Consider the following 21,436-nt stretch of genomic DNA (forward strand, 5'->3'; position numbering starts at 1 on the left):
TAAGGAGCAATCACTAGGACATTTCTTAGAATTTGTATGGAATACTTAAGTATAGCAGGGACACTGTACACCCCTAGAGGGAACATATTCCAATGGGTTACAAAAACGGGAAAAAAGCAAAAGGGTTAATTTCACGCGAAACCGATATAGTGAGGGGAAAAAAGGTATTTGATCCCTTGCTGATTTTGTACGTTTGCCCACTGACAAAGAAATTATCCCTCCTGAGATGTGTGCAAACCTGGTAGCCAACTACAAGAAACGTCTGACCACTGTTATTGCCAATAAGGGTTTTGCCCCCAAGTACTAAGTCATGTTTTGCGAAGGGGTCAAATAATTATTTCACTCCTTAAAATGCAAATCAATTTATATCTTTTTTGAAATGCGTTTTTCTGGATATTTTTGTCTGTTTCTCACTGTTAAAATAAACCTACCATTAAATTATAGACTAATCATTTGTCAGTGGGCAAACCTACAGAATCAGCAGGGGATCAAATACTTTTTCTTCCCACACTGTACATTTTTTTTTTTAAGGAGAGGCAGTAAAAAACCGAGCTGGGTGAATGTTCTGGATTTTTGCACTGGTTGATCACAGGTTAAGAGACAGTAGCAGCAGACTAAACTGTGGAAATTGTGTAAATACAGACAAGTAAAAGCTATTGCAGAAGCTTGGGATGAGGGAACTTGACCGGCCTGCACAGAGTCCTGACCTTAACCCAATAGAACACCTTTGGGATGAATTAGAGTGGAGACTGCGAGACAGACTTTCTCGTTCAACATCAGTGCCTGACCTCACAAATGCACTTCTGGAAGAATGGTCAAACATTATCACTGACACTCCTAAACCTTGTGGACAACCTTCCCAGAAGAGTTGAAGCTTTAATAGCTGCAAAGGGTGGGCCAACTCAATAATGAACCTTTTTGACTAAGACTGGGATGCCATTACAGTTCATGTGTGTCTAAAGGCAGGCGCCCCAATACTTTTGACAATATAGTGTATGTAACCACTATGTTCCTGGGCCAGTATCTCCTTTGGAGAAAGTAGATGCTGACCCTAAAAACAAATAGTTCTATTACCAAGCTTGCTGCTAAACACTGATCTCCTTGGGAAAGTCACATGATTAGTGCCAAAACATGTTGGAGGCAGAGTCAATGATGTCATCACGCTGAGCTAGGAAGCGATGCAGAATTGCAAGGTTAGAAGGCAATGCCAATGTCCTGGTGTTTCTTATAGTATAACTAAAAGGCAAAACATTTTTCAGTTTTCGATAATGTTGAGAGGGATTAGAACACCTGTCAGTTTTTATTGTGGTCTGTGCCCCCATTGGGACAAATTTGGGTAAATCTCCCTAATTAATATTATTATGGAAAGTAACAGAAAATCCCAAATTTTGGGTTGTCCCCAGAAACGTAATAGGGGGAAAATTTTCCAATGGGGACACTAGTTCTGATGGCCTGGGGATCTCCAAGAAATTCCCTTAATTTGCAGGGATTTCCTCTCACTTCCTGTATGGCTATTGGACAGGAAGTGAAGGGAAATCTCCGAAATGGAACACAGATGATGAAAAAAAAAAAAAAAATCTGACCAGGGTTATAACCCTCCCATACTCTATCCAAAATTAAATAAATGTTTTGCCTATAGTTCCACTTTAAGGGGGCAGTACACTGCATACATACAAGCTATAAACCCACATGCACGGTTTAAAGTGCACGGTTTCATGTGAGTATTTGGATTTTTAATAACTGAGTTCTAACCAATGTAAAGTGCGATAATGGCCTACCTGATTTTTTTTTGAGATATGAATGCCTAAGAACCTTAGGCAGTAGAGCAAAAGGAGCTGTTGGATCCGAGATGCATCCAAATAATAACCCAGACAAGTGGAGTTAATCCCCAGGTGAGGAAGGCATGCAATGACCGGTTTTCTAGGTCAGACATGGAGGCGAGCACTTGATACTAAGCTGGTGACACATATCACGTGGTATAACTGCTGAGGGACTGGCATTGTGCTCATATCAGAATATCATTAACTAGATTGTTATGGACTTGATTGATTCACTGGTGTATGGTATAGGAGTTCATCTTATTGTTATATTTACTTTTTATGTATTGTGGTTCAATATATCAGTGAAAACAGAAGTGGCAAGCAGATATTCTGTATAGGAGGTTTCCACCATTATTCACGTATCAGAAAAGAAGTGAATAATCAGGGGGGTTTCCACCACTAAATACACATACTAAAGGGGAGGTAGAGCTAAACTTCTTTTGTATTCTTTAGATGTTGACCCTAGATGTCCGAAAAAAAGATGGCACTGGGGGGGTTAATAATATATAACTTTAAATGCTACATATTACTTGGAACTTGTGCCATTAACATGTAAATAAAAAAAAAAAATCTGAAGCTAGATTCAATTTAAGCAGCCAATGGCGATACAGCCCAACAGAATGCACCAATATCTAAAATAAAGATTTAGGGAAGACTGACCATTTAAATGTTTAGGTGCAAAGTATATTAACACAGGATCATTTTTTTTTTCATTCAAAACGATTTAAAATTTGCCTAGGGCAAACAGGTGATACATAACCAGAATATTCTGTAATAGATATTTCCTCAAAGCTGACAGCTGACAGATGTTTGAAAGTAAATTCATGCTGGTTTTCATCACTACACATTAGGGATTCAGGGCATAGGACCACCTCTGAAGGGGAAATAGTACCAGGGAAATTCAATATATTTCTCACCTACTATGACATAATAAGCTAACACTGGTAGGCAATTCATATATACAGAACAGTACTCCAAGCAGAATAGAAAAACCAACCTATCCTTTTGCCAGGATACGAGTCGAAAGATTAAATGCATTTTAAATTAAATTGATCATAAATCGATAAACACCAGACAAAAAAACAAAAACAAAAAACACACACACGGGAGGTTTTACATACAAATGGACATAAAAAAGGCATACATGTGCAATAGTGCACAAGTATATTATATGAGTGGGGCTTAAAGAGAAACATTTTATTGAATGAATGGTCTGCTGACAGTCTCACATAGTAACCAAACTCATTCACAGACCTGGGTTCATGCTGCTGTCAGGACAAGAAACCGTAAAGTTGCAACAGTATTCTTGCCTACCTGGTTATACAGTGCAGCTGAACGCAATTTACAGAGATTCTGCCAGGTAAAAACAGTTGACATGTGCATCTTGATTATGTATCGAGCCAATTGGCAGGAGTTCCCCTTTAAGATTTCAATCACAATTTAAGGGGGGGGGGGCTATGCAAAAAGTATATAAAATCATATCTAGAAAACATGTCAATAGGCGTTAATATATTTGGAAGTTCACCAGAAATTGTCACAACTACTAATGCTTACACTCACTTGTGTGCAACACAATACCTGATTAAACTCTGAACCAGGCTAAATCAGTATAAATTTACACATGTGTAACTAAAGTCTTTATAATAATGGGCATACAAATGGAAAAAAAAAAAAAAAACAATATACACAGCAACAGTTACCAACCATCTTGTGTATTTATGTAGAAGGCCCAGTGAAGAAACACACTTCACTTTAAGTTATGACCCTGGATGGTAAATAACTCATGCATACAAATATATGAGTAAGAGAAACTCCAAGCAAAAATACACTTAACAAAAGAATGCATATACTGTGTATACAGTGATGCAAGCAATGTGAAGTAATATTTGCATAATTATCTGGTGTTGAAAATTTAAAGAGGTATTAAATCCAAAAGCAAACACTATATTGCAGCTTATCAATTCTTAGATGTGATGGCTGCATTAATTTCCTTTTTAGGCTTACTTTCTTCTATTTTCACTTGGTGATCCAGCCAGTAAACCATTTTTTCAGAGATCAGTCAAGCCATTTAATACTAGCAGGGGTGCTTACAATGATCAGCTCCATCCCAAAAAGAGAAAAAACGGTTGCCGTAACTGCTTATGAAGTATTAGCTGGTGTCTGGCCTTCAATGCTGCTATTTAGCAGTACCCCGTGTTCATTCATCCAGAATGTAGTCACTCTAATATAGAAGGTGTGTTACTGGCTAGATCACCAGGTGAAAACAGAGAGGGAAAAAAAAGCCAAAGAAAACTAATGCTAAAAAGCTAACTAAATGTGTTGCTCAAAGTGCCGAGGTGAGAATCCGGGAACGATAGTGCCCAAAGCAACTGTGCAGGCTGTCACTACAGTGGGGTCCAGGTACAGTTCAAGGTTTTATGGAGGTTGCACTGCTTTAATTGTTATATTAGAAGACAATGAAAGGTTCATTGAAGAATCTGAAGAGAAAATAAACTAGCTAGGAGTTATTTCTTTGTAAGCGAGAATAGGTCCATCACCTTGGGACACTAGCAAAAACTGAGTGGGGTAGGGTTATTGGGGAGGGGCACCCAAGGATAATACTCATTCCTGTGTCCTGTACTGTACATTTAAGACAACATCCATGGTGTCTTAGAATACTAGCTAATGTGTATACTAGAAGCCTTTTTGCTTCAGAAACACAAAACTAACAAATTATATGTTAAAATCCTAACAGCGCAGCCATTATGAAAAAAATAAAATCTGATTAGACCACTGGAGTTGAGAGATAGATCTTGGACATGCTTCAAGACGCAGTCAGAATGGAGACACATTACACGAGTGCCACTTTATGGACTAACATACTTCCATAGATCTCGATCTGTCCATACAGTATGGTCATCTGTTTGCTGATTCTGCACCCTCCACAGACAGCTAAACTGTCCATTAAAAAGTGTAACTAATGGTAGGATACTCTCCTTCCCAACACTCCCTAACTGGCAGCTTCTCCTGTGTGCTGGGTTTTCGGCCATCTTCATTGGATGGCATGGTAGGATATCACTGCTGCACTTGCGCAGGAGCTAGTCATCCCGGTGTTCTGACGAGAACTGTCCTCCTATCAGATAGTGTCCGCCCCGTACTGCGCAGGCGCAGCGCCTGCGCAATACGGAGGAGAAGGAGATGCCGAAAGTGTCCGAAGTTGATCAGCTGACCATCAGCTGTACACGGCGCTTGGGCACTTATTAGTGATGGCTGTGTAAGAGGGCCCCTCACATGCTCGCTTCGCTCGCCATGCTTTGGGCACGGCCTCGCTGCGCTCGGCATCTATTTATTCTTACTCTATGTCCACTTGGATAGTAGGGAATGAACCTGGACACAGGGTAAGAATAAAAGCGCAGGCGGCGTGTACAGCTGACGATCAGCTGTTGAACTTCGGAAACTTTCGGCTCTCGTTTGTCATCTGTACTGGGCCTGCGTAGTACAGGGCGGACACTATCGGATGGGGGACAGTATTCGACAAGACACCGGCACAAAGAATTGGCCCGGCTGCTGTAAGCTGGGATTACAGTCCATGGATCACTCTGAACAGGTAGGTCGGTTAGGTTTTATTAACAGTTAAAAGTATGTGGCACTAGTCTAAATATGCCGCTCATCATAAATCTCCAAAGAATTCTCAATGTTTCCTTAATACACAATAGACAATAATATCTTCTCCCATTAGGGGGCAGCTGAATCAACCACAGTGTTGAATACTAATAGACATCCCTAATAAATCATCAAATTAAATCATCCAATACTGATGTGTCCCTCAATCAAACCAAATGAAAAATGTGACCATAAAATACTTTTAAAACACAGTGGTAATGATGAAAATTAAACAACGGTTCCTCAAACTGTGTCATAAAATGTGCATAGTTTCTTCAACATAATAAGTAAACATACAAAAATAAAAAATAAATATTACTGATGAATAAATAATATCAGAGCAGCTAGCATACAATAATGAATGTGAAAGTGCAGTTCAATATCACATAAAATAAACAAAAAGTGATCAAGTGCATAAAAGTGACATTGGTGCAGAGCCGTGCATATATATAAAATTACGACTCTAAAGTGGACTCCAAAATATATATGTAACACCTCTTCCACCTAAACATACTTCTTATACAATAGAAAACTGTGGCATAAACTGTGATCAAGTCCAAAAAATGTATTGCTTCATGCAATGTGATTTGGAATGTCCATACAGATGGTTAATATTAACATGCCAATAACGTGACTTGGTGCTGGATTCATTCACTTGAAAAAACTGGTGCAGCACACAGGTGTTTCCCCCAGCCTCTCACCTTAATCACCGGCCCCAATGGGCCAAGTCAGGCAGATAGTTAATATTTAACTGTAAGGGATGATGATCCAGCAGCCGTCCCCTTCTACTGTTTCTGCTGTTACTTCTGCTGACAGTTTCGTTTTTACATGTAAGTTACTATGTTTTTACAATAAACTTGTATTGAAATTACTTCACTATGGAAGCATCTCCTTCTTCATTATCATTTTGGGGTCGGTGTGAGCGCTGGTGACTAGTTAGTGAGAGTCTGACCCACGTACATCCTTGGAAGAAGGGGACGGCTGCTGGATCATCATCCCTTACAGTTAAATATTAACTATCTGCCTGACTTGGCCCATTGGGGCCGGTGATTAAGGTGAGAGGCTGGGGGAAACACCTGTGTGCTGCACCAGTTTTTTCAAGTGAATGAATCCAGCACCAAGTCACGTTATTGGCATGTTAATATTAACCATCTGTATGGACATTCCAAATCACATTGCATGAAGCAATACATTTTTTGGACTTGATCACAGTTTATGCCACAGTTTTCTATTGTATAAGAAGTATGTTTAGGTGGAAGAGGTGTTACATATATATTTTGGAGTCCACTTTAGAGTCGTAATTTTATATATATGCACGGCTCTGCACCAATGTCACTTTTATGCACTTGATCACTTTTTGTTTATTTTATGTGATATTGAACTGCACATTCATTATTGTATGCTAGCTGCTCTGATATTATTTATTCGTCAGTAATATTTATTTTTTATTTTTGTATGTTTACTTATTATGTTGAAGAAACTATGCACATTTTACGACACAGTTTGAGGAACCGTTGTTTAGTTTTCATCATTACCACTGTGTTTTAAAAGCATTTTATGGTCACATTTTTCATTTGGTTTGATTGAGGGACACATCAGTATTGGATGATTTAATTTGATGATTTATTAGGGATGTCTATTAGTATTCAACACTGTGGTTGATTCAGCTGCCCCCTAATGGGAGAAGATATTATTGTCTATTGTGTATTAAGGAAACATTGAGAATTCTTTGGAGATTTATGATGAGCGGCATATTTAGACTAGTGCCACATACTTTTAACTGTTAGTACACTACTCATTTGGGTGGGTGAGGCCACCTCTTATGTTGGCAGCTTCTCTAACCTTTTGTGCCCTTGATTTTTAAGAACGTGGTTGTGCGCACTAGTTTTCTATTATTTCGGTTAGGTTTTATTACAGCAGGGACATTGCATGAAATTAATAAAATGGCTACCTGCTCGCATTGTATCATAGCGTAACTTAAGTTGTGCTTTAAGACACAGAAGTTAAATCATATGAACATTTACTTCTTAAACCACAATACAAAAAATGTTTTTCCAGTTTTTTGAAGTGTAAAAAAAGACAATGATCCTCCCAGCCTAGGGTCTGCTATGAAGACTAGAAACTGAGTGAACATGGAAAAAGACAGGGTGGGACTAACTAGGACTATGCCACTGAGCACTAAACAGAAGGGCAAAACTAAAGGAAAATACCAATGCTAAAATAAGCAAGTTGATAAGGCACCAACCTACCACTAGATGTCAGGATAGATAAGAACATTAACCCCCAATGCTGCCTCCAGGTAGTCCTTTAGGTGGACTTCCATGTCCAGCAGGTGGTGCACCTTCCGTATTAGAGAACCACTGTGAATAGCTCTGACAGCAGATACATGAATGTGGGATGGCCTCCCAACAGCAGAGTGCACACACTCAGCACACATTGCACCATTGACACATGTGCAGCAGCTGGGCTTTTAAGTGTTACTAAACCCACAACAGTAAAATCAGTCTGTATTATGCAGTAAAGCATGTTCGTTATACTCACTGTGGAACCTAAGGTGGTAATCCTCTGCATTGTGTAAAGAGACTGTTTGATCCAGTCTTCTCTGATCCTCCCCTTCTTCCATCATCCCCAATCCATCTGCTGATATAGCAGAGCCTTGGGGGCAAGCTGCACATGTTCAGTTTGGTGTGTATTGCTAGAGTTTCCATGTGCTGTGTACTGTGGGAGACCAGATATAGTGAATGCAGGGTCCTGGGTTTAGTAACACTTTAAGGCCCACCTTACTTGATACCACATATATGCGTTACACTGTCAGGAAAAGGTTAACAGCAGGAATGCAAAACATAGCAGTAGCAGAAAATAAAATCAGTTAGGGACACAACAATGATACTGCTAGAAATCACAGCCATTACAGCTCCCTATAGTTCCCTTAAAAAAAAAAAAAAGTAAGATCGCTTGAAAAAAATTTTACCTACTAGAAACCAGGTTATAGAATACTTTTCCTTTAATGGCCTCAGTATGGACTTTAAAGAGAAACTGCAGTCTGCTCACATCGTTTGTAATCAAAACATCTTTGCCATTCTGAAGCTTCCCTCCAACCACTTTGCATATTTTATATATACTGTTATTCTGTACTTGCCAAATAATGCTGCAGAAATCTCCTTTCACTGAGTCTGGCTGCAACCATTTCAACTGTGGGCAGCTGAAGCTGCTGCCTGTTCACTTCCTGGATTTACACAGACACACAGAGGCACACCACCTCCAGCTCTGCAGCTCTCATTGGCCCTCTTATGACTCATCCCCCCTCCCTTCCTGGCAAACTCTCACAAGACTGAGTGAGAGAACTGTGCATGATGTCATAAGCCTAGGATTTTTACCAGACAAGAAACAGGAAGTGGGCTGTATAAGGTATTTACTGCCAGAAAAAAAATGTTTTACTATCCAAAGTTAAAACAAGGGCAGAAGATTAATTAGATGTAAAGTTGAAAAAAATAACTGAAGTTCCACTTTAATAAGGTGATTGTAGCTGTATTAGTGCACTTGCGACATGAACAATTGAGTATTGTCCCTGATAAAAATTGTATGCTAGTGCAAATAAAAAAGTAAGGACAATGCTTTCAGGGTAACTACTGGGCTTCAGTAGTTCTTGGACCCTAAAGAAGCTCAACTGCTGTAAAAAAAAAAAAAAAAAGTATCATGTACAGCACTCAATTGTTTCCAACTTTAATAGGCAAAACACTGACTACTTTCTGTAGGGTCTCTGCGGGTTGCACAATAAATTCCAAACAACCACATGTTGGGGACCAGGAGATTTAGCTCATAGTTTATTCTAAAAGATCTGCCAGCATGCATTCAACAAAATAAGCATGATGGCCTACTACATATTCTCCTAGAAAACAGCATAGAAAATGTTACAGGTACTGAAACAAGACCTAAGGCTACAGACACCTGTGCCCCCACCCTTGCCCTAACTCAGGAAATTTATATAGTAAATCCTTGTCTCACTACTTTCATGGAAGAGACTACAAAAGGCATCAGGTGTTGGACGATATTAATGCCATTCAAAGCCATCTTTTTAGGTTTTAGTTAATGGATTCCTACAAAAAAAAATCTGAAATATTTAATTAAGGTCTTCAAATTCTCTCAGAAATGCTCTCTGAAACAGTGTATTGTGTTAAAAAAGCTTTTATATGATTCTGCAAAAATATCACAGAAGCCCAAATAAAGAAAAAAAAAAAAAGTATACAAAATGACTGGTAAAATCGATTGGCTGAAACTTTAATGTGGAAATTCATTGTCTCAGCTTTTTATAGAATACCCACACTGGATGGAGATGGATTATATTCTTGTAAATAGCTACCTAACCTGTGTCACAGCCCACTTCATCCAGTCAATACATTGATAGATGACACAGCTCAGCAGACAGTTCGTCCCACATTCCAGCACAGCCAATAGATAATAATGTGTGCGCGCGAATAATTTATATATATATATATATATATATATATATATATATATATATATATATATATATATATATATATATATATATATATATATATATATATATATATATATATATATATACACATACATATACATACATATATACACACACACACACACACACACATACACTCATATATATATATATATATAGATACATATATACACACACACACAGTGAGGAAAGAAAGTATTCAGACCCCCTAAAATTTTTCACTCTGTTATATTGCAGCCATTTGCTAAAATCATTTAAGTTCATTTTTCTCCTTAATTAATGTACATGCAAAGCCCCATATTGACAGAAAAACACAGAAATGTTGACATTTTTGCAGATTAAAAAAGAAAAAACGGAAATATCACATGGTCCTAAGTATTCAGACCCTTTGCTCAGTATTTAGTAGAAGCACCCTTTTGCTCTAATACAGCCATGAGTCTTTTTGGGAAAGATGCAACAAATTTTTCACACCTGGATTTGGGGATCCTCTGCTATTCCTCCTTGCAGATCCTCTCCAGTTCTGTCAGGTTGGATGGTAAATGTTGGTGGACAGCCATTTTTAAGTCTCTCCAGAGATGCTCAATTGGGTTTAAGTCAGGGCTCTGGCTGGGCCATTCAAGAACAGTCACGGAGTTGTTGTGAAGCCACTCCTTCGTTATTTTAGCTGTGTGCTTAGAGTCATTGTCTTGTTGGAAGGTAAACCTTCGGCCCAGTCTGAGGTCCTGAGCACTCTGGAGAAGGTTTTCGTCCAGGATATCCCTGTACTTAGCTGCATTCATCTTTCCCTCGATTACAACCAGTCATCCTGTCCCTGCAGCTGAAAAACACTCCCACCATGCTTCACTGTTGGGACTGTATTGGACAGGTGATGAGCAGTGCCTGGTTTTCTCCACACATACCGCTTAGAATTAAGGCCAAAAAGTTCTATCTTGGTCTCATCAGACCTAAGAATCTTATTTCTCACCATCTTGTAGTCCTTCAGGTGTTTTTTTAGCAAACTCCATGCGGGCTTTCATGTATCTTGCACTGAGGAGAGGCTTCCGTCGGGCAACTTTGCCATAAAGCCCCGACTGGTGGAGGGCTGCAGTGATGGTTGACTTTCTACAACTTTCTCCCATCTCCCGACTGCATCTCTGGAGCTCAGCCACAGTGATCTTTGGGTTCTTCTTTACCTCTCTGACCAAGGCTCTTCTCCCCCGATAGCTCAGTTTGGCTGGACGGCCAGATCTTGGAAGGGTTCTGGTCATCCCAAACGTCTTCCATTTAAGGATTATGGAGGCCACTGTGCTCTTAGGAACCTTAAGTGCAGCAGAAATTTTTTTGTAACCTTGGCCAGATCTGTGCCTTGCCACAATTCTGGCTCTGAGCTCTTCAGGCAGTTCCTTTGACCTCATGATTCTCATTTGCTCTGACATGCACTGTGAGCTGTACAGTCTTATATAGACAGGTGTGTGGCTTTCCTAATCAAGTCCAATCAGTATAATCAAACACATCTGGGCTCAAATGAAGGTGTAGAACTCAAGGATGATCAGAAGAAATGGACAGCACCTGAGTTAAATATATGAGTGTCACAGCAAAGGGTCTGAATACTTAGGATCATGTGATATTTCAGTTTTTCTTTTTTAATAAATCTGCAAAAATGTCAACAATTCTGTGTTTTTCTGTCAATATGGGGTGCTGTGTGTACATTAATGAGGAAAAAAATGAACTTAAATGATTTTAGCAAATAGCTGCAATATAACAAAGTGAAAAATGTAAGGGGGTCTAAATACTTTCTGTCCCCACTGTATGTTTATCTTTTTAGAAGTTGCAATTACTAAACCTGAGCAATGGTAGGGAACACTGGTAAACAGCAAACTTGGTTGTAGCAAAGATTGCTTAGTAACAGTAATGTCAGACCAGAAAAATCATCTTTTTCAAGTAGCATTAGTTATTTTGAATATGTTACTGACAAACAAAACGTGACAGCAGATTATATGTAGTAGTATAGATAATAGATGCAACTTAATGGCCCCCTCACTGTATTTAAGTATATGTGGAATTGTGCCAACAGAATTACAGAGGCATTCTTGCCTTTCTTTTATTTAACACAAAAAGCCCCTTGGGGGTCCTTCACACTAGCAGCATGCACCCATATCAAAGAACAATATACTGAAAAGGGTGTACTGTTAATAAATAGGCCTGGATGAGGCCTTATCCAAAGTGTCTAAAAGGGAATGTACTGTATAATCTTTTTAATTTGAGGTATATAGATGTATAGAGAGACTATATATATATATATGCACGCACATATACGAAGCAGGGTAATGCAACATCTCAGTACTCCTTTCCTTCACTTCCCTGTCACATTGCTCAGCTGCAGGGGCAGAAATAGAAAGGCCTGTATAGGTTTAAGTCACTATAATCTGAGCTTACACAAGGACGAACTCTCCTCCCGTCCCCCATAGGATGATGTTGGGCCAATGTCCAGCACCAGTGCTGTTACCACATGCTCCCCCATACCTTAGGGACTTTGTCTTTTCTTTGCTACTGGTAAGTGGACAAAGCTGCAGCAGTAAAGGGAAAGTGCTTATGTGCAGCTAAGAAACAGCCAGTAAATAAAACCTGTAGCTTTGCCTTCATTGCTTAAAATGGAACTCCACCCAATTGTGGGTATGCACCCATATGGCTTGCTATAAGAGCACTCAACAGGGGGGAGGAGCCAGGAGAACCAGTGGGGGACCAGAGAAGAATAGGATTGGGGCTGATCTGTGCAAACCCATAGCACAGAGCAGGTAAGAATGATAGATTTGTTTGGTTTTTTTTTTGTATGTACCTTTGTATGAAGCTTTGCTTGTTTTCACCCTCCCCTGTCACATTTGGCATGTTTTGGGAGGGGAAAACCGATTTTGACATGTACCCATTTCCACTTCCTGATAAGATTGCCACACGGCGTTCTACGTCATGTCCCTCCCCTGCCTTCTGGGACCTGTTGCGCATGCGCAGTGGGAAACGGTTTCCCTTACTTGCAATGCCGATGCCTGCACCTGAAGCAGATTGCGAGATCCCTGGATTTGTAAGTGTCCTTATATTAAAAGTTAGCAGCTACAGTATTTGTAGCTGCTGACTTTTACATTTTTTTTTTTTGTTAGGCTGGAACTGCGTTCTAAACCACAGGTTTGCTTTATATCCTAATTGCAGGCTTTTCTAAAACCAAAATGAAACTTTGACAGTATTGTAAAAATAAACATTTAATTGGCCTTTTCCATTGAATCTCCAGCCCTATCACAAGTCCTCTCCTCTTCCCCCACCCCCCCAGCAACATTGGTCTGTCAGGCCCCCCCACATTCAGTGACCCCTCCTGTGCTGCAATTACCGAGGAGTGATAGAGTTGCTGATTATAAAGCTGTAGTGGGGGTGATGATAGATTATGACTGCATATCTTTCAAAACATGGTATTCATTATTTTAGGTACTGCAGGAGTTGGCTAAAATGATTACATATGGACAGAAGGAAGAGCTCAATTCTGCAGAAAACAAAAAGGTCAAGCTTGCAAGGTTGTATAAAATATGACAACCGATAAAAGGGGTTTATGATTTTTTTTTCTGTTTGCAAAGTAGAAATGGTAGTAGTAAAAAAACTAAGATGCAACTGTCAAATTAACCCCAGAGTAGCTATCATAATTACATCCTGTTACATGCCCTTAAATTTGTCAGATGCAAAAGATGATAGGTTTCTATGTTCGGATAAAAGCTGTTCTAACTCCTGCAATCAACCATTTCAGGGAGAACCGACATCTATTCGAGCAACAGCTGTCATGTCAGATGACAAACTATTTCCCATAAGCTTCCCTCTGTCAGTCATCCATGACAAAAGTTTTGAACAAGAGAACCTTTTCACAAGAAAAAAAAAAAAATTCCAGCGGAAATGAAACTGCACAAGACTGCAACTAAAACCTCTAACAGTTTGAGGCACTCAAAAACATAACTAGTATGGGCAAATTTAAAAAAGCGTTTTATTCTGGTATCAATCAGCCACATATCTATTATCAAGTGTCAGGAACTAGTGAGGAGAGCCTTCTGACTACCCCGACATTTTAAAGCCAGCCATAGACGGTTCCTGCTAAACCGGTCAAGATTCAGACCATGTATGGGCACAGGCTGAATGTACCCAAGTCGGATTTTACCCGTTAGCAATAATCATCACTGTTCTCCTGGCAGAGATGGCTTCCCTCACCGGGAGAACACAATGGTTCCACGGGAGGGATTCCTCCATCAACAATGACTGTGTGGATGGGGGAATTGAGCAATTTGCTTTCCGGCAACCAAAATTGCTTCTGGCCAGCCTAAGACCCTAACTTTTTTTTTTTTTTCGATGAGGATGCTCATAAGGAAATGGGAAGTCTCTAATCAGTATGTAGGTGAACGTGTTTCTACCACTGTAACCAGTGTTGCCATGTCATGTTCAAGTCAGAAGAGATAAAACAGAGTCCTAATACTGTAAGTACTACATAAAATTGTAAAAGCAATCCTCAACCTAGCATGATTTTCTAATAATCAACCTCAAGCTGGCTAGTACATTTTCAAAAAGGTTCATATGAACATTCACATGAAAAAATTGTCAATACATTCGATGACTAAATGAAGGTCATGCAAAAGTATTTCAAACTTTCCTCGAAAATTATTTGTATTAAATTTCCCCATACAAAACAAGGTAAAAAAGACACACACACAATAAACACAACACGAAAAGAAGAAAAATACAACCCGGTAAGAAAACTCACCAGGTCGATGAGCCTCACTAAGAAGGCTAGCTATGCATCAAAGAAAAGTAATAGGTAACAAAAACAATCCCCCCTCCCCTCACCCCATTTGTGCAATATTTCTTAAAGTGCAGGAGATAACTAAGCAATGACTAGTAGCCCTATCAGGTGAAGATAACATCGTCACTAAATGTTAACCGCATAAAAACAGTAAGGATCCCCCTAGTCAAGACATTAGTTCACAAATGAGACAGATTTATTAGTGCTGCTGTCATAATACTGAAGAGAAAAGTTCAACCAAGGGTGTCAGTGGCTGAAAGCCAACACTGCCACACTTTTTCAAACTTATTGGGACAGCCCCTGTACAAAAGGCAGAACCTTATTAATAATGCCCTTCCAGCAAGATAATATAGGGGCCTCTGGTTTCTTCCAACATAGCAAAATGGCCTTAAGCATAACAAAAAAAAAAAAAAAAAAAAGAGCCAGTAAGAGCATAGTCCTTTATGCCATGCGTGGTGGTGCCACTTCGTCCACTAGACCCAAAGTATTTCAAACTTTGAATTTGCTTTTACATTCAATTTTGGAAGGAATGCAATTTAAGAAATTCCTTTGTTCAAGAAAAAAAATTCCATCTTGCACCTTCAAATGTTCTTGTCATTACGGTCGAAAAAACAATTTGGGCCTATTAATGATTACAAAATCAAAGCATCGGATTTAAAATTTTAACCAAAATTCTACTAATCTATAACCAGCTTTAGGCCCAATACACACCTGTGTGTTTTTTAGGTGAGGAGTGTTTAAAAATAATTCTGGCATACTGCATCTTTGATGCACTCTCACCAAAATGCAATTATATAGAGTTCAATGGTAACCTGGCTAAAACGCATGTAACACACACCTAGAATGCAAGGCACCATACAAATGTGAACTGACCCTTACCATATGTAAGAAATATTCTACTTTGTTTCAAAGCTATTATTCAGATTTTATTCTCCAACTTAAATTTTCCAGGACAGGTAGAAAAAAAACACACGGAAAACAAATGATTAATGAGGCCAACTATTTTCAATTACAGAAGAACTGTGCTAAGCACTATCTGAATTTAAAATGCCTATGTAACATGCACATTGCAATTTCAGAAAAAAATACTCCAAGTGAAAGGGTTTGTTAGACCTAGGAAGGTTAGCTCATTTAACGAAATTATCTCACTACATTGTTTTTTCTTCTATTCCCCAAGTGACAAAGTGCATCTGGCTTGTCTGATTGCTGAGATAGTGTAATCAACAGGGGCCTCCCTACCCCTCCACCGCATTTCGATCACGTATCTAGCAAAGACATAAATATTTATTTATCTGGCTGATAGCACTTGTTTGGCAACCAGGCGCTTTGCCAAGTCAAGGGCTGTCACTAGGTATGAATGCGGATAGGACATATCAATTCCCGTTCCACCTTGTGTGCTTTTAGAAATCGGTCGCTCGGACACAGGCAGCCCGTTCCACAGTGTTATTGAAATTGCCTGCGCAGAAAGGGCTGCCTGCACCCTATCAAAAAGGACACTGTTCAGCAGGGGTTATCTGTGTCCTAGCAACAATGAATGCTCTGCGGCAGGGCCTCCTCTACAACAACAAAGTATCCATTTCTTTAATCAAGAACCTACCTGCCCTAAGCAAAAAGACAAAATAAACCCAAGTTCCAAAATTATATTGTAGCAATTTTTTGTTAATATAATCCAGAGAAAGGGTGCAACAGATATTAAGTAATTTAAATTTCTTCTCCTATTTCTTGAACAAAAACCCATATACAAGAAAGTGTACAAAGTATGGAGTTTAAAGTGAGTGTCTGCTTTGCTCATTCACAAGGAAATAAGCTCACCTAAAGTAAAAAGTTGTCACTCTGTCCAATCAGGGGAAAGTAACAGGTCCACCTGATACTTCTCTTCTCTGTACTTCCCCCTAATATCCCATTTACAAATGGTCCAGCATGCCCCCCAATCCCCATCATCTCACAAAAACAATGTTCCATCCACCTTGAGGGGTAGGCAATCAAAAGAACAGGTTATCGACAGCTCCCCTTTATAGCAAGCCCCACCAGCTACTTATAGAAGGTGCAATCAGCCCATGGGCAAATATTTACTTAGCCTAACCATACACTGTTGGAATTCTGGTGGGTTCAGCAGGAACTGGCCAAGAGTCGAACCATTAATGGGCAGGCTGAATGTACCAAGTTGATCGATCAACTTGGGTACAGACTGCAAGATTCTCTTGTGCTTAATCACTGTGTTCTCCTGGCGGGGATGGTTTCCCACGCCCGTCACTGTCAGGAGAAGACGATTACTGATTCCCCTGTCAGCACGGTCTGTGTTGATGAGAAAATCATGCAAGTTTCTTTCCTGCAACCAGTGGTTGCAGGAAAGAAATTTGCACCGTGTATGGCCGGTCTAAATGCTTTCTCAACATAAATATACAAAAGAGCAAAAATTAAATAATCCTTACCTCTTCTCCTGAAAGATAATATGCAGATAACAAACCGCCTACGAAACGGATATTGACTTCAAAGACAGACACTTCTGCATTCTGCAAAATATAAAGGAGTATAAATGTTATGGCATGTACTGTACAGAAAGTTTAAGAGCAAACTGTGCCCATTTTTAGGAGATTCATCTTCTAGTATCCATGCAAATGATCCCAAGTGATGTAAAATTAGTACCGCCTTACAGTAATTTGTTTAGAAAAAAGGAGAACAGTTACAGAAATACAGTCAAAATACTGTGAAGACACGAATTCCTTCAATGTTCTCATTTCAGTGCATCTCAGGTGCAATTCTCTGGTTTCTATCCATGGCTTTACAATATTCACACACATACTAAACATGCTAATTTGGTTTAATCTTTCAGTTTAGCCAGTTTTCAATCTGGTAAACATTTATTATTTTTGGTTTAAAATGTTGTAATTTTAAGAAGAACTACAATAAGGATATCATACATAACATGAGTAAAGCAACGAAAACCATGCATAAGTTGTACTGCATAAACAGTACACTTTGTATGTATAGTACCATAAAAGCTAGATTTTAGTTGGCCTTGCTGTACTGTAGCATCCTAAAATAATGACATCTGTGCTTGTGGAAGCTCTGGAAGATGGAAGGTAGAGAAGGAAATGGGGAGGAATTTGAGTGGAGCCTGCCATAGATGAATCAAAATTTGGTAGGTTCAGCAGGAACCGGACAAATTTCTATCTATGGGCAGGCTGTTATACAGAAGTTGATCTCTCGTTCCACTTCTGTACAACCAGCCCACTGGGTTCTTTTCACCTAAATACTGCCGTTGGCTATAACGAGAAGCACTGAACATTGTATTATGCCGGCAGGGAATTCGGGCATGCGAATGACAGCGGGAGGAATCTGCAGCTGTTTCTGCTGGACTATTTTGTGCGTTTCCAGCAGTGATCACCACAGGTAATTAGTGGCTGCCAGGACTAGCTGCGGCGGCTGCCGACCTGCCGCAGCTAGTCACTCACATGTGGCAGAAATGGCTGCAGGAATCAGCAGTTGCCCATGCAAATGTAGCCTTAAAGAGGTAAGGATGTAGAAATGTAAGATTACGAATGCATGGAAAAAAAAATAAATAAAATTTAAAAAGGTATACCAAGCTAGCTAGGATTAAATTGGAAAAAACATTTTGTACCTATGGGTTCCGAACCTTTACCAGGCAAGAAAGGCCTTTGTAAGACGTGGATTCTCCACTATTTAGGTTTTATTATCTCCCAGCTCCCACAGGCTTTGCTGAAGCAGGCTGTACTTTGCCTCGCACAGCGGCCAGTACAGCTTAGGTCACTGACAAAAAAAAGTGAAGTGTGTGATGCACCGCAATCTGTGTATTGGCACAGCAGTGATCCCGCTGCACCACACACAGAGGCCGGTGGGAGTTAGCCCTTACTGCTTCAATGGGTCACCCATTTCCTAGGTTAGCTCCCCGCTTGAATTGCTGTGCATTGAAGAGGCTGGAAGCCAGAAGTATGACAAAGAAGAAATACAAATTTCTAAACCAGGAAGACAAATTGCATTGACAGAAAAAGATGCACGTCACCTACAGTATTTCATAAAAGTGAGTACACCCCTCACATTTTTGTAAATATTTTATTATATCTTTTCATGTGACAACACAGAAATTACACTTTGCTACAATGTAAAGCAGTGAGTGTACAGCTTGTATAACAGTGTAAATTTGCTGTCCCCTCAAAATAACAACACAGAGCCATTAATGTCTAAATCGCTTGCAACAAAAGTGAGTACACCCCTAAGTGAAAATGTCCAAATTGGGCCCAAAGTGTCAATATTTTGTGTGGCCACCATTATTTTCCAGCACTGCCTTAACCCTCTTGAGCATGGAGTTCACCAGAGCTTCACAGGTTGCCACTGGAGTCCTCTTCCACTCCTCCATTATGACATCACTGAGCTGGTGGATGTTCGAGACCTTGTGCTTCGCCATCTTCCATTTGAGGATGCCCCACAGATGCTCAATAGGGTTTAGGTCTGGAGACATGCTTTACCCTTAGCTTCTTTAGCAAGGCAGTGGTCATTTTGGGGGTGTGTTTGGTGTCGTTATGCTGGAATACTGCCCTGCGGCCCTATCTCTGAATAGAGGGGGATCATGCTCTGCTTCAGTATGTCACTGTACATGTTGACAATCATGGTTCTCTCAATGAACTGTAGCTCCCCAGTTCCAGCAGCACTCATGCAGCCCCGGGACCATGACTCTCCCACCACCATGCTTAACTGTAGGCAAGACACACTTGTCTTAGTAGTTGCCGCCACACACGTTAGACACCATCTGAACCAAATAAGTTTATCTTGGTCTCTTCAGACCACAGAATATGGTTCCAGTAAACCGTGTCCTTAGTCTGCTTGTCTTCAAACTGTTTGTGGGCTTTCTTGTGCATCATCTTTAGAAGAGGCTTCCTTCTGGGACAGCCATGCAGACCAATTTGACGTAGTGTGCGGCATATGGTCTGAGCACTGAGAGGCTGACCCCTCACTCCTTCAACCTCTACAGCAATGGTGGCAGCACTCGTACCTCTATTTCCAAAAGAGGACCTCTGGATATGACGCTGAGCATGTGCACTCAACTTCTTTGGTCGACCATGGCGAGGCCTGTTCTGAGTGGAACCTGTCCTGTTAAATCGCTGTATGGTCCTGGCCACCATGTTGCTGCTTAGTTTCAGGGTCTTGGCAACCTAGGCCATCTTTATGTAGAGCAACAATTCTTTTTTTCATATCCTCAGAGTTCTTTGCCATGAGGTGCCATTTAGAACGTCCAGTGACCAGTATGAGAGAGAGAGAGAGAGAGCGCGATAAGCACCAAATTAACACACCTGCTCCCCATTCACACCTGAGACCTTGTAACACTAACGAGTTACATGACACCGGGGAGGGAAAATGGCTAATTGGGCCCAATCTGGCCATTTTCACTTAGGGGTGTACTCACTTTTGTTGCCAGCGGTTTAGGCATTAATGGCGGTGTGTTGAGTTACTTTGAGGGGGCAGCAAATTTACACTGTTATACAAGCTGTACACTCACTACTTTACATTGTAGCAAAGTGTCATTTCTTCAGTGTTGTCATTCAAAAAGATATAATAAAATATTAACAAAAATGTGAGGGGTGTACTCACTTTTGTGAGATACTATATGTGGCTGTGCAGTATGCAAAATGTGTATAAATAACATGATTGGTGGTAGAAATCCTTTGACAGATAAAAGGTAAACATACAGTGCCTTGCAAAAGTATTCCCCCCTCTGCATTTTTCGTGTTTTGTTGCCTCACAACCTGGAATTAACATGGATTGTTTGAGGATTTGCATCATTTAATTTACAGAACATGCCCACAACTGTGAAGATTTTTTTTTTTTATTGTGAAGCAAACAACAAATAGGACAAAATAACAGAAAAAGTCAATGTGCATAACTATTCAACCCCCTAAAGTCAACACTTTGTTGAGCCACCTTTTGCGGCTATCACAGCTCCAAGTCGCTTTGGATAAGTCTCTATGACAGTGATGGCGAACCTTGGCACCCCTGATGTTTTGGAACTACATTTCCCATGATGGCCATGCACTCTGCAGTGTAGTTGATCATGGAAATATAGTTCCAAAACATCTGGAGTGCCAAGTTTCACCATCACTGCTCTATGAGCTTGCCGCATCTTACCACTGGGATTTGTGTCCATTCCTCCTTGCAAGACTGCTCCAGCTCCTTCAAGTTGGATGGTTTGCGCTTGTGAACAGCAATCTTTAAATCTGACCAAAGATTTTCTATTTGATTGAGGTCTGGGGCTGTGACTAGGCCATTCCAACACATTTACATGTTTCCCCTTAAACCACTCAAGTGTTGCTTTAGCAGTGTGTTTGGGGTCATTGTCCTGCTAGAAGGTGAACCTCTGTCCTAGCCTCAAATCACACACAGAGTGGTACAGGTTTTGTTCAAGAATATCCCTGTATTTAGCACCATCCATCTTTCCCTCAACTCTGACCAGTTTCCCAGTCCCGACTGCTAAAAAAACATCCCCACAGCAGGATGCTGCCACCACCATGTTTCACTGTGGGGGTGGTGTTCTTTGGGTGATATGATGTGTTGGGTTTGCGCCAGACATAGAGTTTTCTTTGATGGCCAAAAAGTTTAATTTTAGTCTCATCAGAGCAGAGCACCTGCCTCCATAAATTTTGGCAGTTTCCCACATGC

The 21,436-nt window shown here is 40.2% G+C and overlaps 1 protein-coding gene across 1 annotated transcript in view; it reads right to left on the reverse strand.

Annotated features, from left to right (window-relative positions):
* MAN1A1 (mannosidase alpha class 1A member 1) overlaps positions 1-21,436 on the reverse strand; it is a 332,653-nt gene that overhangs the window by 175,619 nt on the left and 135,598 nt on the right. Inside the window, exon 4 of the mRNA XM_073627169.1 lies at positions 17,197-17,277. Coding sequence (XP_073483270.1) covers positions 17,197-17,277 — 81 coding nt within the window. The remainder of the gene's footprint in view (positions 1-17,196; positions 17,278-21,436) is intronic.

This window comes from Aquarana catesbeiana, linkage group LG04 (assembly GCF_042186555.1).
Source record: "Aquarana catesbeiana isolate 2022-GZ linkage group LG04, ASM4218655v1, whole genome shotgun sequence".
In the NCBI taxonomy this organism is placed as follows: Eukaryota; Metazoa; Chordata; class Amphibia; order Anura; family Ranidae; genus Aquarana; species Aquarana catesbeiana.